At 42.4% G+C, this 16,686-nt stretch overlaps 1 protein-coding gene across 1 annotated transcript; it reads left to right on the top strand.

Moving 5' to 3' along the window:
• The first annotated feature begins 141 nt into the window (after positions 1 to 141).
• On the top strand, positions 142 to 16,478 carry pgbd5 (piggyBac transposable element derived 5). Its single transcript, XM_061790092.1, has 8 exons — positions 142 to 237; positions 738 to 1,365; positions 5,797 to 6,227; positions 8,584 to 8,718; positions 9,335 to 9,515; positions 10,344 to 10,541; positions 12,018 to 12,123; positions 13,021 to 16,478. The coding sequence occupies exons 2-8, from the start codon at positions 954 to 956 to the stop codon at positions 13,217 to 13,219; spliced, it is 1,662 nt and encodes a 553-aa protein (XP_061646076.1). The 5' UTR covers positions 142 to 237; positions 738 to 953; the 3' UTR covers positions 13,220 to 16,478.
• The last annotated feature ends 208 nt before the right edge of the window (positions 16,479 to 16,686 follow it).

Here is a 16,686-nt window from a genome sequence, read left to right as displayed (position 1 = left end):
AAAGTTTATTGATTCTACGCTCAAGAATTACATGCTACAAACTTACATCAGCAATACCCGCTGCCTGGCGATGGCGTCAGTTAGGAAAAGTGGAGTTAAATTAATTTCAAACTCCTGTCTTTTCCTGTTCAAAAGGAAGCAATTTTCGTCTTAGCTTGACCTGTGATGTTTTCGACAAAGGCTAAGGAAAGGTGGTGTAAAAGTCAGGAGATTTGACTTTGAGATTCTCAAAATGTGGTACGTTTACCATTAATGGTACACAGACTCCCTCGAGTGGCACACAAAAGAATAACTGCCAAAGTACAGTTCAGTTGTATTTAACTTTTGTTGTACAATTCATTTGTATTTAATCTTGTAGAACTGAACGTTTTTAAACTTAAATTTAGGTGCAATTTTTATTTAACTTTTGTGTGCAATACTTTTAACTGAATCGTACAGTACAGTTTATTTTATATGCTCTATTGAAGAGCAGTAGATGTGCGGCTGTACAATTCCAAATGCAATGTAATACAACTTACTGCGATATGATATACAGCATCGAGAGGAAATCGAGTCCACAGGTTACTTGGGTAAATAAAGTTAACCACAAATTGGGTTTATTGTAAGGACTATTGGTGGTCGGAAGTGAATCTTCAAAAACAAAGATAATCCATGTAGTCATATTTTAGTTCACAGTTGTTTGGTGGGCATAATTAAATAGGTTTCATATTTCCCAGTTTCTATGAATGCACCAACAGGTTGTGCCCACCAGGGGGCGCAAACGTTCCATAATCCTTGAGGCGGACCAGCCCCAGATCGTCAAAAAGAAACAGGTGCTCCCGAACCATCCCCGAGTGGAGAAGGTGGCGCTTTCCTCCGACATCGTGACGACTTCCGCGCAGGAGGGAGGACCGAGTGAGTGATCCGAGCACCGCCACCACTACCGCCGCAGAGGGAGAGAGAGAGAGAGAGAGATGGCGGAGTGCGGCCGGAAGGCGCTGTCCCTCCTGGAGGCGGCCCGCTCCCGATACGAGAGCCTGCAGATATCCGACGACGTGTTCGGCGAGTCTGGGGACGACAGCAGCGACAACCCGTTCTACAGCACCTCCGGGGACTCGGACTCGGACGACTACATCGCCGAGGTGGGCGAGGAGCAACAGCACCACCACCACCACCGCCGTCATCATCATCCTCCTCACCACTACCAACAGCACCAACACCAACACCAGCACCAGCACCACCAGAGACGGGCCGACAGGGAGAGCTCACACGGCGGCGGAGGAAGCCCCGGTCCGCCCGGTGCTCTGTCCCGCAGCCAAGCCGAGGAGGAAGGCTGGACGGAGACCGTGCAGGACGTCACGGTGCCGCCGTTTAAAGGCTCCTACGGTGAGGCGTGATGAAAGAAGGTCACTTGTCACTCACAACACTATCACGTTTTATGACGGCCCATGCAGCAACAACGACGGCAAGTCGAGCTCATTTTTTCATGATGTGTGTGCGTGGGGGGCGCAGGATGACGCTGCAGCATTAATTGCTGTGTTCATGCCTTCGACGCTAATGTTGTTTCATGCATGCATGCTGTGTGGCCTCCTCTGCCACATGCAGTCATGCAACATTGCATTAGATATCATTTTCAGTTAGTAGACAAAATATTAGGGGATCCAATAACATATTAAAAATGACCTTCAATTTAACAGTATGTTTCCCCCCCCCCATGAAGTCACTGATGGTGTAGTGGTTCATTAGCCTGACTTCGACTTTAGTTCCCAATCAGTGATGGTGTGAATGTAAGCATGAATGTTTGCGAGTTTCAATGTACGCCTTGCGACTGACTGGCGACCAGTTCAGGGTGTAGTTAGCCTTTTGCCTGAAGGCAGCTGGGATAGTCGCCTATTATTGTAGTAGTTTGTAGTGGTGTAGTATAGCGCTGCGTAATAGTGAGAGGTGTCTTTAATATTTTGACTGGACTAATAAACATTGACAAATTAATATAGGCGTGATCTGACAGAGCATCCTGACTTGTACATTTCATATAAAATGCAAACCAGCTATGCACACGCCTGAATTGTAAGGCACCAACGTGGATTTTGTCTTCATCTGATGGATTTTTGTCATTGTGCACTGCGGGCAGCACAGTGTCCTAGTGGTTAGCATGTCTGGCTCATAGTTCTGACGTTCAGGGTTCAAATCGCTCTGCTCTGGTTTTCTCCGGCTTCCTCCCACAATCCAAAAACATACACGTTCGGTTCATTGAAGACTGTAAATTATCTATTGGTCTGAATGTGAGCACGGATTGTTGTTTGTTTAGTATATGCGCCCTGCGATTGGTCGGCGACCAGTTCAAGGTGTACCCAACCTCTCACCCAAAGTCAGGTGCAATACGCTCCTTCTCAGCCGCCACCCTAATGAGGACGCGCTATAGAAAATGGACGCTTTGTGCATTGCGTGCCATTATTTTATTACTCAAAGTGCAGTGTCAGGGAATCGGTGAGTGAAGTTCAGTGCAGCACACCGCAGCTCAAGCCGGCCCAATTGGTATAAATGACTACTTGTTGACACATTGCGCCATTGGCCACCGCATGGAGCACTTCAGAGAGAAAAAAACGCAGCAATCGTATCTTCCCGGGAAACACTAGGATGGAGGTAATTGTTTTTGGTGTGCAGAGCACGATATAAATTGATTTGGACCATGCTCTCATTCCGTGCGACAGCGGTACTTGAAATCCCAACATGGACCTAAAATGGCATCCCTTTCTCCAATTTTGAACACTTAATGACATCAAAGAAGCTATTGTTAAAGTAACCACAACACAAGAGCAACTCCACTCCAATCGTGCTTGTGTATTGGAGTGCAGAGAAGAATCTTGAAGATATTCTGTGGGATACATTGTCAGGGGTGAGACTTTGGGGCATGCACAAATTTAGAGTCTTCAATTATCCTAACATGCATTTATTTGGAATGTGAGAGGAAGTCCGAGTGCCCGGAGACAACCTACGCAAACACGGGGAGAACATGCTAAAGGGATTTGAACCCAGATCTCCCGACAGTGAAGCAGACTTGCTAACCATTATATTCCCGTCCTTCCAGAGGTCAGGCAAAATAAATTTAAATTGTTAACAGCATGGCGGCACGGTGGACGACTGGTTAGAGCGTCAGCCTCACAGTTCCGCATTTATCTTCTTCTCTTCTATAATTACACTGCATCTACATCTAGAGAGCACAGTGCAGCCTGACACATTGTGGCCCATCGTGGTACTGCATTGAAGGCGCACAACTCTCCATTTGGAGTTGCTCGTATACTGTAATTAGCCGTACAAAAGCGATCGACTCAAAACCAGCAATATAGTTGAGGGTTCACCGTAATATTCAAAGTCTGCAATTGATTAGCGACTAGTCCCAAAGTCACCAAGGTTAGGCTCAAGCTCGCCTGGTAGTGACCCGAATGAGGACAGATGCTAAGAAAATGGATGGATGAATGGGTATTCAAAGTTTTTTCAAGATGCTTTGCATCCTACTCCTGTTTGGTCGGTGGAGACGTAGCAGGTGTGTCGTGTTTGTGCAGCATTGTTGTGTATTTGCACAACCGCTGCGAGTGCGGTCAGCCTCCCGGATGATCAACTGGCTGCAGGCACAATCATAGCCAACATTCCAAAAACCTCAAATGGACAAGGTGTGCCCTTATTGCTCTTCAGTGTGATGTTTCTTTATGAGTTTCCCCTGCAGTTGAAGTGAGACAGGACAAGGTCTTAACTATTGTGGGAGTGCATCCCGCATTGTCTTTTTTTGTCAGCTGACTGGCATTTAAGTGACGGCCAAGCGCCGTGTACATTAATCGTCGGCTGCCGTCAAAAAGCCAGAAATCAAGTCGGCCTCGCTGTAAAATACCATCTGGTTCCCACTCGGCTTGGAAATTGTAGTTTTGAAAGCGTCGGAATTTTGTGTGTGTGTATGTTGTTGAATTACTCCAGGTCAAGTGTTTCTTATCTTCATCTCGGGGTTGTTCGAGGGTGAAGCAGGAGGGCCAAGATTACAAAGTGATGTAACCGCTTAATCGGGATGTTGTAGTAGGGGATTTAAAACACTGATTATTCATTCGCTTTTAAGAGATTAACCCCGGCCTCCTCCGTATGCTGTGTTTTAATGGTCGTCTATGTGTTATGCAACGCGACGGAAATATACATAACAGAAAATGAATGTGATTTGTTTTATTACAAATGATACCTTACAAAGAGTACATTTCATACAAGCAGAAAATCTCTTGGGAGCTTATTTGTCCATATGTGCCCTGCGACTGGCTGGCAACCAGTCCACGGTGTGCCCCAGATCTCACCCAGATGTTAGAATACGCTCAAAGTCAGCTGGGATCGGCACCAGTGCTGCCCCGTACCGTCAACATGTTCAACAAAACAATCAAGTTCCCATAATAAGGTCAGCTAAATGGTACTTTGTGTGTAGTTCAGGTATCCAACCAGATTGTGGGAAATTAACCCGTTAATCCACTGATCGAAGTACTTTGTTTCTGTTGAGCCAGAGCCATATAGTCTAGACATAAAGTGCTCTGTCAGGGCTGCGTAAGGATAAATCCACAGGGAGCAAAATACATATTTGCTCAGCACCACATGAAATAATTTCATTATCTTCCTCTGCTTCTGGTGCTCTGGATTCTCTCCTGCCAGGAGGAAGAGAGGAAGGTTGGTGAGTCACAGCCCAAGGAATGATTCCTTTTGGCTGAATCCTACTTCCAAGCTTTCAAGTCTAATGGAATGCAAACGCAGACGCGTTCGGAGCCATCGGCTGAGTGGGCGATCTCATTCTCCACGCTCGTGCCGGTCTGCTGCTCTCCCACGTGTTACTTTGTACCACCCGAGCTGCTCCCTTTATCTTGAATTCGGCAGCCTCTTACTAGTTTGTTAGCCGTATCCACTGAACGATACATGATGGAGTGTGTGTGCGCACAGAGATAATAACGTTGTGCCAAGCACTGACTGCGTCATAAACACGTGGATTACATTCTGAAATAATGAAGGAACAAATCCTAACGCCAGGTTTAGTGATTTTCACTGGAGTTGGAAACTTTCTATGGGATGTTATGGGGGGTAAACGGGAATAAACCAAGAATAAAAAATTGAAAAGTGATGGTTAGCTCTTAATAGGAACTTTAGAATAATGTTGAGCATAATCCTGAGTAGGCATGGGGCAGTTACCGGTTTCAAGGTTTACCATGGTTTGAAAAAGTCACAGTTGCAAAACTGTCCATTACTGGTATGAGCTTTTTAATTTTTTTTATTATTATTTTTTTTTCTTCTTGACATGACCCCCTCCCCTCTCTTGCACGAAAAGTCAGTGAGACCTACGACTTTTTCGCTTGTCAAAAAAGTCATCTCTTTTGGGAATTTTCCGGGTCCCGTGAAAAATATGATGTCACAATTACAAGAGTGCCGCCCCTAGGACAAATTCAATCGAATTAACCTCAATTCTGAAAACTTTCCAATGTTGAATATTTCCAAAGTGTCTCAGCTTAATTTCCCATTTAAAAGAAATTACCAAGAGGTTCCCACCCCTTTGCAGCCTTACTTGTCATTCGTTACAGCAAAGTGACACTTCGCAAGTGCAGCAACGGCACACTGTGACATGACGGCGGCTGTCATCTTGAAATAAACTGCCCTCACACCCCCGAGCTTGCTGTCTTTGCATTGTGTTAATGGCTGGTGTTGCACTCCAAGGTTCTAAAGTACCGTTCCCCTATGTGTTTGTGATTTGCTGTCTCAAAACGCTTCTGCCTTTGAGACTTCCTTCTCTCCATTGTCGTATTCCAGGCCCCGCTCAGAAGATGCCGGCGACCGCCAGCGCTCTCGACTTCTTCCAGCTCTTCGTCCCGGACAACTGTATCCAAAACATGGTGACGCAGACCAACATGTACGCCAAGAAGTTTCAGGAGCGCTTCGGCTCGGACGAGGGCTGGCGTCCCGTCACGGCCCAGGAGATGAAGGCCTTCGTGGGCTTCGTCACGTCCACCAGCGTGCACCACTGCGAGTCGGTGCTCAGCATCTGGAGCTCGGGCTTTTTCAGCAACCGCAGCATCGCGCTGAAAATGAGCCAGGCGCGCTTCGAGAAGATCCTCAAGTACTTCCACATTGTGGCCTTCAGGCCGTCGCAGGGAAGCAACCAGGGCCTGTACAAGATCCAGCCCTTCCTGGACTCGCTGCAGCAGGCTTTTAGCTGCACGTTCAGGCCTTCGCAGACCCAGGTGGGTGCACACGAGTCGTCTACGTATGAATACATTTATTTTCTGTAGCGCTGTTCCTCATTAGTGTTGAAAGTGCGCTGCTCTGGAGTCATTCTTTATTCGGGCTCTAGTTTTCTAGAATCCCTCACTTGTGGAAATTACAATGACTACCTCTTTAGAAATGTTTAAATCTGGACTTGAGACTTATTTCTACCCTCTCGCATTTAACGAAACCACAGGTAGCTTGCAAATTGCTTCTTGGCCTGCCTTACGCCCTGACGTTTGAGAGGAGAGGTGGCAGTAAAACGGGTCACAATAAATGAGAGAGTGTAAAAATAAGTCTTAAGTCCGGATTTAAACACTTCTACAGAGGTAGCCACTCTAAATTCTGCAGTTAGGGCCTTCCATTTTCTCTGCAACTTGGGGCAGAGTGCTCCCTGCCCCACACAGAGCGAAAGGACAGAGAGAGCTGGTGGAACAGGTCAGAAAGATTCTAAGTCACTCCAAAAACAGAACAATGAACATGTATATTCATTTTGCAACTAATTCACTACACACGCATCTTTTCGGCAACAGCGCCATCTGCTGGATCTGGTGGTCAACATTAATATACAGTAAATAACCCTAAAGCCGAGCACTCCAGAAAGTCTCATGAGACTTTGGGTCAGTCAGCATCATATGATAAGCATTTTATTTTTAAGCCACTACAGTTGGGTACCATCGAGGTCAAAGAACCAAAAATGAGATTCGGAACCAAACCAAAGTTGTCGTCTTTGAATCAGAGATTGTTCTTAAAGAACATTTTATTTCACGGACTCCTCTCATTTCTAACAACCCCGATACCAATGAAGTTGGGACGTTGTGTTAAACATAAATAAAACAATACAGTGATTTGCAAATCATGTTCAACCTACATTTAATTGAATACACTGCCAAGACAAACTGATCAACTTGATTGTTTTTAGCAAATAATCATTAACTTCAAATTTTATGGCTGCAACACGTTCCAAAAAAGCTGGGACAGGTGGCAAAAAAAGACTTGAGAAACAGTGGTACACAGTGGTAATCATAACCCTGTCCATTTAGAACGTGTTGCAGCCATAGAATTCTAAGTTAATGATTATTTGCTAAAAACAATAAAGTTTATCAGTTTGAACATTCAATATCTTGGCTCTGTAGTGTGTTCAATTAAATATAGGTTCAACATGATTTGCAAATCATTGTATTCTGTTTTGATTTGTTTAACACAACGTCCCAACTTCATTGGAATTGGGGTTGTACACAATAGCTGAGAAAATTAAATTGCACTTTGTACTGCATGTTAAAGGAGATAACGCAACGAAATGTGCTCCCGAGATTGAGGTCGAGCCAAGTGAGTCCCGCAAGGAACGTCAGTCTGCACATCGTATTCAGATGTGTGTGCCTGCATTGTATAAGTGTGTGTGTGTGTGTGTCATGGGAAGGGAATCGTGCATCTTGGACAGCTTATTTGATCTGTTAGGCGTCCATGCCAGCGGGTGTGACGGCTGTCCAAAAATCTCTATTTCACTCACTTTGACCCAGAAAGCTCAAGTTTGAAGTTTCCCCTTATTAAATTGATGATTAAATAATGCTCAGGTTCCATTGACACTGTCCGAGAGGTATTGATGTAACTAATATATTTATTAGTGTGGTTCTTGAGTGCCGCACTGCGTTGCACCATACTGAGACTTTGTTCTAATATCGTATTGGATCTCATTATATTACGCAGCTGTACACTGTAGCGTTAGTTAGCATGATGATTATTACCAGCTAAAAAGATGATAGTGTGCTTCTAATCCAAGCCAACAATGTTCAGCAAACCAGCACTGACACTTTTTGTTTGGACCAAAGGATTCAACCAACCTGACCAGTTGCTATGGTAACAGTCACTACAGTACACCAATTGTGAGGACAAATATGCAGGACAAGGAGAAATTACATAACGTTCCATGTTTAGACTTTAAAATCCATCTTTTGGATGCAGCAGTACATGTGAGGGTGTGAGCGGAAATCCTCCATCCCGAGCGCGGTCCAAAACATTTATCACTTTGGAAAACAAAACAAAAAAAAAAAAAAAACAGGGAAATGCTCTCCAAAGGAATACTTGGAGAGGGACCAGAAAAATTATATAACAACCTTCCAAATGAATAATGAAAGAATAACAGGACAATTTAGCATAGGATTTTCTTTGAGGCAAAAATAAACGATGTATGAAGTGGCTATAAAAAATCTACACACCCCTGTTTGAATACCAGGATTTTGTTATTAAAAAAAATAATAATAAAAATTACACCGTGATAAATCATTTCAAAACGTTTAACCCGCACAACTCAAAAAGTGGGATTTCGATTTGCAGGTTCTTCACGAACCCTTGATCGACGAGGACCCGGTCTTTATCAGCACCTGTACGGAACGTGAGCAGAGGAAGAGGAAGAAGAGGAAGTTCAGTCTTTGGGTTCGACAGTGCACCGCCACTGGATTCATCTGTCAAGTACAGTATCCATTTTAGACTTACTTACGTACTACTCCCTGTTTCGGTTTCAACTTGCCAGATCTGTATTGCACCCTTTGGTGGTTACTGCTAACTAGTGAAACTCATTTTACCTAAATTATTTTAAGTAACAGCAACACAAAATGATTTGATGTTTTGATTAGTAACTGCAGCCCGTCGAGGCAACAAATTTGCTCAGATTGAATTAACTGAGCACTCTGCTGATTGCCGTGGAATCGATTCTGCTCGCATCGTTTCAAGAAGTGGCGATAACACAGCATTTGCATCGTTCATGCGGAAAATTCCTTGTAATGTGTCCTTGCAAACCTCATCTCGTCCGTTCAGCAAACACGTTACACTTCTGACTGACGATTACCAGTCAACTGATGCGTCTGCTCTGACTTGTGTTGACGTCGAGACAGAGAGAAGGGAGATGAGTTAATGGAGCAAATCAATCAGATTCCATTAGCCACCACGCAGGCACACACACACACACACACACACACACACAGAGGCCACTTAGCGGGATAGCCAGAGGCAGGCTACATGTTGGTATGCAATATGTGCCCTCAACAAAAGCCGAGAAGATGGACGTCTCTCGTGTGTGTCTGCGCAGATTTCGGTGCATCTGAAGGAGGGCCAAGGTGCGGACGGCCTGGCTGCTTTGAAGTACAAACCTCAGCTGCACGGTCTGGTGGCCAAGCAGCTGTGCCAGAACATCTCGGGCAAAAACACCATCGTCTTCACGGGCCCGTCCATCACCAGCCTCGGCCTCTTCACGGAGTTCAGCAAGCAAGGTCGGCGCTCTCCAACGGCGCTGTAAAATAATACACAGAATTCGTCATCAAGATAAAATGAATCATGAATACATCTAAATAAATGAATAATTAGCCCTGTTTGCATCATTGGTGCTTCATAAACCGAAACATTTATCCTGATATACACATATTGGCCACAATATTTGATACTTCTATCCAAACTAATGCTATTCACTACAGTTTCGAATATTTAGCTAAATTAAAGGGGTAACAGTAAACAAGTAAATTGTAAAATACAGCTTCAGTGTCATGTTTCCATGCCTTTTTAAATCACGTTAATAGGTCACAGCACTAAGATGCACCACAGATATATTGCAGATCAATTTATTGAAATGGGTATATTGTTTGGGATGCTTTAAAGACAATTATTTGACACCACAGAGCAGTGATGTTCAGCCTCATTATTGGAAAGTCTTTTTTGGTGTACAACAGCAGATGTGGGTCAGTGTGCTGCTCAAATAAGATTAGACTCAAGTGATTCAGCAGAAAAATCCTCGTTCTGTGAGTTTCGTGAGCTTTTTGCATTACACAAGAGACTCAATTGGGGTTGAGCTGCAGCCTCCAGACAAATAGAAGTTTGGCGATACGATCAATATTTTGTCATCCTAATGAGACCAGACAAAACGGAAAATTCAATGCTTGTTAAAGGCTTTGTTTGCCAGGTGTATTGCAACTTCATCATGCTAGATGAATGAGCAATTAACGCACAAATGAAGGGACAGGATAGCAAGAAGAGAAAGATGGCTACAAGAAAGCAATGAACGTTGTTTTACCGGCTGTGTCACTGCGCTTGGTGTCCCTGTGCAGACATCTACTGCTGCGGTCTGCTGAGCACCAGGAAGAGCGACTGCACGGGTCTGCCTCAGAGCATGCTGGTGTGCAGCTCCACGCCGGCGCAGCGCGGCCAGTGGCGGGTGATGATGCAAGGCAGCATGTCGCTCATCAGCTGGTACAACAAGGGACACTTCAGGTTCCTGACCAACGCGTACTCGCCCACTAAACAAGGTAGACTCTGCTTGGAATACATTGTTACCTCGCTGTATTGCTGTTCATCGTTCGCATCCCCGCTGTGTTGTGATTTTTCTTCTTTTTTTTTTTTTTTTTAAGTAAGAGGTATTTTATGAAGAATGTTATTTTCTGTGGTCTCTCTGTGTCATGGCTTTTTGATCTGCAACGTACAAGGTTATACGTTAAAAATCAAGCACAGTAAAACGCATGGGAAACGGGGGGTTCACCGTACTTGACTTTTGTAAAACTGCTGTCAGTGGTGCAACAGTAAAGTGGTTATAAGTATTGCTTTGCAGTTGTCTTGTAGGGTCTCGGTGTCAAGGAACTAAGTTGAAGTGAGTTGAGGAGCTTCATGAAGTACTTGGCCACCATCTTGTGGCATCAAAAGGCAATTCTAAACCTTTTGGGGTTATTTACTTGCTGATTTTCACTATTTGTGGCAGGGCTCTGACCCTGTCCCCCAAGAATAATTCCATAATCCCATCACTTGTTGCTAGGCAGAATTTGTATAGCGTAATAATTTGTGCCCCTAAAGCAGTGTACACACACAGAGATTTTTTTAACATCTTAACCGAGACCCAACACATGACAATAAAAAAATATTTGTGTGTGCTTTCTGTTCTTATCGTGTGTGGTGTAGTCAAGATGACCAACACGGCAGACAACACACATAAAGATATCTCCTCCGACAATCAGTGCTCACCGACACAACCAGTTTCTTAAATCTTTGTGTCCGGCAACAATGCCAGCTTAGAGGTCGCTTCCTAATTGGCTTTCGTTCCATTTCGCATCACAATCAGAGTCTGTGGCTCAGGCCAACTCGGTGTTGACAACACATGCAAGGATTTGTGATCGTGAGTGTTATATCGGTTTAACATTAACGATTGTCAGCCTTGACCGTATTCCGAGTAGAGGATAAATCACTCGTAACCCACCCCAAACCACAGTTTAATTGCTCTGGGTAATCTTTTAGAGACGCCTGGTAATTGGGCCTTTGTTGACTTTGAACAGAAAGTGTGAAAAGGTTCAAATTCGGCCTGATTGTTATGTAAAACCACAACTGGATTCAAGGACTCAGGGGCCCCGAGACTCCATTTTTTTGCAAACTGTCTTTTCCTTTGCAGTACTTTAGTTTCATCTACATAATGCTGCAATCATAAATTCACCTGTCTCCATTTATTTTTCTCCTTGGAATCATTCATTCATCACCTGAAAACAAACAAAAAACATTCCCACAGCCCAAGTTATCAGTTTACTATAGACAACAAACATCACTTTAATGATTGTAAGACACGTTTGTTAATGCATTTTAATTTTCCACTAATAAATGGATGTGTACTACATACCGTTTAACTAGTAGATGCTACAAAAAAATAAAATAAATAAAAAGTTACCATTGGGCTAGAAACCACAAGTGACGCATTTTAATTTAATGTCTTTTCACTGACTTTGTTGCATGGGTGTTTGTGTCAGGTCTGATCATCAAGAGGAAAAGCGGCGAGGTTCCGTGTCCCTTGGCGGTGGAGGCCTTCGCGGCGCACCTCAGCTACATCTGCAAATACGACGACAAGTTCAGCAAGTACGTGTGCCTGTTCAGTGTTTACTGGAATACCTCTTCTAATTCTTCAAAGCATCTTGGGTCAGATATCATTCAAAATCAATAGTTTCCTCGCTCACTTGTTTGAAAGTCAATCAAAATCAAGGTGGTTCTTGTTCAGATATACTGCATAACACCACTACCTTTGCTTGGAAAAGATCAACTGGGGATTGCTGACTGAGCAACATTGTCGAGAAATCCCACCCCTACAGATTAAAAAAATACAACTGTTGTTGTCGCTTAAAATTTTTTTTACAAATTAACATTTTTAAAAGGAGTGGTGGTACAAATGCAAAGAAATAATAAAGTTAATAATCGTCATTTAAAAAAAATCTTTTTATTAAACTTTTCTGAACAATGCACATCAGTAAAGTGTCCCGATAAAAGAAAATCATTATTAAAATGTGTCAAAATGTACTATTATGATTATTTGTTGTTATTATTCTAAGACATGATAGTTTACAATTATTGTTGTTATTACAAAGTACAACACTGTAGAGACCTATTTTTCTTTAAAAAAAAAAAAAAATTAATAAAAAAAAAATGCATGTTTAAAAAATGGTGGCTTTTGAGGCACTGGAACAGATTAATGGCATTTCTATTCATTTCAATGGGGAAGGATGATTTGAGATGCGAGTGTTTTGAGACGTGAGCGTGGAACGAATTCAACTTGTAAGTTAAGACACCACTGTACTCGTACAACTTATAATGATTGTGCATTTTTATCCTTTTAAAGATATTTAACATAACCTAATTGAAACGCATTTTAAATTAAAAAAAAATATATATTTTTTTTTTTACACGTTGTGACTTACGTGTCCCTAATGAAGTGTCCAGCAAGCGTCTATTAACTCGGTATGTGTCCATGTGTGCGGTCAGGTACTTTATCTTCCACAAGCCCAACAAGACGTGGCAGCAGGTGTTCTGGCTGAGCATCAGCATCGCCATCAACAACGCCTACGTCCTCTACAAGATGTCCGACGCTTACGCCGTCAAGCGCTACAGCCGGGCGCAGTTCGGAGAGAGACTGGTGAAGGAGCTGCTGGACGTCGACGACGAATGTTCGCCCACGCCTTGAGGCGACGAGGGGTTCCTTCACACACTCCCCCTACCCGACACACACATTCACATTCACACAATTCCTCGCGCCTGTACAGACTGTGTGTCACCGTGCCGAAGCAGTGCCAACTTGTGCTCGGGTCCTTATCGGTTGTACTGTAAAAGATATGTAACATCACTTATCCAGTTGGAGCAGTTGCATGATGGAGAGGAATGATGACTATAAAGATTTGTCAAAACATGAGATCACGGCAGTACTTTCCCCCTTTTAATGTTAAAATGCTGAACAAACATACTGTATGTTATTGTATACCAAAATTCTTTATTTTTATTCCCAGCACTTTTTCGCCACTCCTTCCACATTGCTCACGTTATTGAAATTTCAAAAGAGTCACAAAATACAGGAAATCTTGGAAATCATTTTTTCATTTTCTTAAAATTCTCTTTTTTGCCCCCACATTTCATAATTTTTCACTCTGCCTCCCTCCCCCTCCAAAAAAAAAAACATTCAAGTGAATGAGACATTTAACAAAAACGTTCCGAATTCAAACTGTCCAGCTCAATTAGAACATTTTGGGAACTATTTTCCACTCCAATAATCCTCAGAATCCCCAAAAATTCCACACTTCACAGTAAAATTCCAATATTTCAGAGATATTTCACATACAGTAGACTCCCGCATACTCTCGGTTAGGCACCCGCGGATTCACCTATTCACCATTTTTTTTTCTTTCTTTTACTTTTCCGTTTTTGGGGAGGAACACACCCCGAAAATGCTTATTGCCAGTTTATCCCTGCTTATTCAGGAATTTTCTGGGTTCAAACTAAATAAAATTTCCAATGCAATTATAATGAGCATCAACAATTTTTGGATTTTTGCTATTTGCGGTTAGCTTGATCCTCATCTCCCGCGAATAGCGAGGGTCCACTGTATATGCCTCGTCCATCGACATTTCTTGAGCAATTCAAACCATTCCAACTTCAAAGTTTTCCTCTTAGTGCGACCATCTTGGGAACTTTTTTTATTTACCAATAATTCCCACATTCCCAAAAATGCCACACTTTTCAAAGTAAAATTCCTACATTTTCACTTGTGTCACAGTTTTTGTTTGTCACTGTTTTCACGCCAGTGACACAACTAATTGCATACCACCAATCGAAAAGTTCATTCTCACTTTATCCCCCTTTAAAAACTAAAATGTGTCGTAAAAATGGTTCCGGGGAATGTTGTAACCAGTCTTTTGCATTTACATTTCCTAATCCAACTGTGACTTATCAAACGGTGACCCAAAGGAACGGATATTATTGATGACTGAGAGATTCTGTACATATAGATGTATGAAATTGAGCCAATCAATTTGCTGTAAGCAAGTCATCGCCATAGTTTTAGTCTGTTTCTATTTTGTTTACAAATCGCACTGAGTGTACGTCACACAGACACAAGATTGTCCTTTTTTTAATATCACTAATCCAAAGCAATGTTGTCATCACTTGTGTATGTGTGTGTGTGGGCGTGTGTGTGTGAACTACTAAATGTCCCGTACTCACTTGCAGTAACCTTCACTTCATGTCACTTCAATATCAAATACAGGCACATGTGCATAGTAGCTTCTAGTAGTGATTAAACAAACAATATGTAACAATGTGTCCATCAACCAGCGTGTTGTCGAAGCTACGCTGGCATAAAATACGAAGCGGAATGACTTTGTCGTCGCCACGGTGACCCCTGGTTTACGAACTTCATCAGACAATAATACTGATGTGTGAGTGTTAGCATTAGCATTGGCGCTATCAAAACACTTTGCGGCCAGATGCATGTGTATTTCAAGACCCGTGTTTGTCGTTTAACGCGTGTATGTTTACGATTTACTTACCAGTGTGGCTTAATAGACGCAAATGACTTATTACAACAGTTTGCTGAGCCTTAAATTTTAAAAGGGTAACTAATTTATTTATTTATTTATTTTTTATGTTTGCAGCAGAATCAATAATTATCTAATAATGTGACCAAAACATAAAACATTATAATAATACATCATACTCACTAGAGAGACTGATTATTAAATGTGTTAATCTGTGCAGATATGTCTCGCTCGTTGAACTTGGCTGGAACAAGTTTTGCTCAGATCAACCAATCAGAGGACGGAAATGGATGACATCATCGAGGACCAGCTCACTGACCCAGTGAGGACAAATTTAAAATCGGATTGGTTAAAGAAACAGTCCTATTGCTAATACAGTTTTACGTTACGGTGGCCAGCACTACTGTTTCTAATGACCCTGGGCAGATTAGATTTACATGGCAACACGGAGAGGCTGAAATCTGATTGGACAAAAAAATAAAATAAATAATTAATCAACATCCACCTGCACTGGGCATAGTGAAGCCAAGAGAAAACTATAAAATGAAAAGAAAGACTTATGCGAATAAATGAATCCAATTTAATTAAAAATGTGAATTTAGGTTATAAATGTAAATCAGTGATAGTATTTAAGTATTTGTCAAACCTCTTATCACCCCTTTTTTTGTTTGTTTGTTTTTTAAATCTACCACGTTTATGTTTTTCAGTTCTGAAAAGGTCCATATTTCAGGCCAAGTGGCTCAAAAATGTGACTTTATTTCTCTTTCTGTAATAATCCCACACATCTATCGTTATTGTGCCTCTCCTTTTCGATTCGCTCCCCATGCAAACTAATGGACGTGTCGGAGGAAACGTGCTTGACACTAAATTACTCGCCCTAGTCGTGCGGTATGAGAAGATGTCCACGTGATGTGAAATGTGTGTGTGTGTGTGTGTGTGTGTGCGCGCGTCTCATTGTGGTGTGTGTGTATCTGTGCAGTGCTTCATCTGTGCATCCACCGAGTCAGTCGAGACGTGTAATAATCAGCTCTGATGATGAAAAAGAGTGAGCTCAGGGCACCTTTGCTAACTAACCGCACTTCGTACGCGACACTATTGATAGCAGACTAACACACATACACTTGGTGGACTTATTTATCTCATAACCGGGTGCTATAAGTATAAAGTCAACTTCAATGTTATGACATCTTAGCAGCCATGTTGAGGAGGTGAAAAAAAAAATAACATGGTAAAAGATGGTAGAAAAAGAAAAGAACAGAGTTTTACCTTCATGCAACTGATGAGCTGGACAGACGTGTGTGTGTGTGAGTGAGTGTGAGTGTGTGTATGCATGTACTGTTAACACTGGGTTGAAATGTGTACAATAACTGGACCAAATAAATTTCAGAAATGTGTGTGGTGACGAGTTGTACAAGGCCTTTGTGTCATTGTCATTTTTAAGAAAATATTATTCACTGTACAGCGAACCTCCACCAGTGTAAATCTGCGACGTAGCGAGACCATTAATAGTTTTACCCCTCCCACGTGCATTAAACACATTTAAACTTACTTAAACGCATCAAAAGATGCTTTTCTGCGAGGATTTCTTAGCTCCTGTTCTCACTGTCGCTGTCAAGAAATGGGA

This window comes from Phyllopteryx taeniolatus, chromosome 11, assembly GCF_024500385.1.
Source record: "Phyllopteryx taeniolatus isolate TA_2022b chromosome 11, UOR_Ptae_1.2, whole genome shotgun sequence".
In the NCBI taxonomy this organism is placed as follows: Eukaryota; Metazoa; Chordata; class Actinopteri; order Syngnathiformes; family Syngnathidae; genus Phyllopteryx; species Phyllopteryx taeniolatus.
Note: the sequence above shows the minus strand (reverse complement) of the source record. Positions and strands in the feature narration are given on the sequence as shown.

Bases quoted from the DNA above. Each gene is read 5' to 3' on its own strand.
- pgbd5 (XM_061790092.1), top strand. From the start codon at position 954: ATGGCGGAGTGCGGCCGGAAGGCGCTGTCCCTCCTGGAGGCGGCCCGC. The intron at 1,366-5,796 runs GTGAGGCGTGAT...GTCGTATTCCAG, and splicing joins GCCGTTTAAAGGCTCCTACG to GCCCCGCTCAGAAGATGCCG. The intron at 12,124-13,020 runs GTACGTGTGCCT...GTGTGCGGTCAG, and splicing joins TACGACGACAAGTTCAGCAA to GTACTTTATCTTCCACAAGC.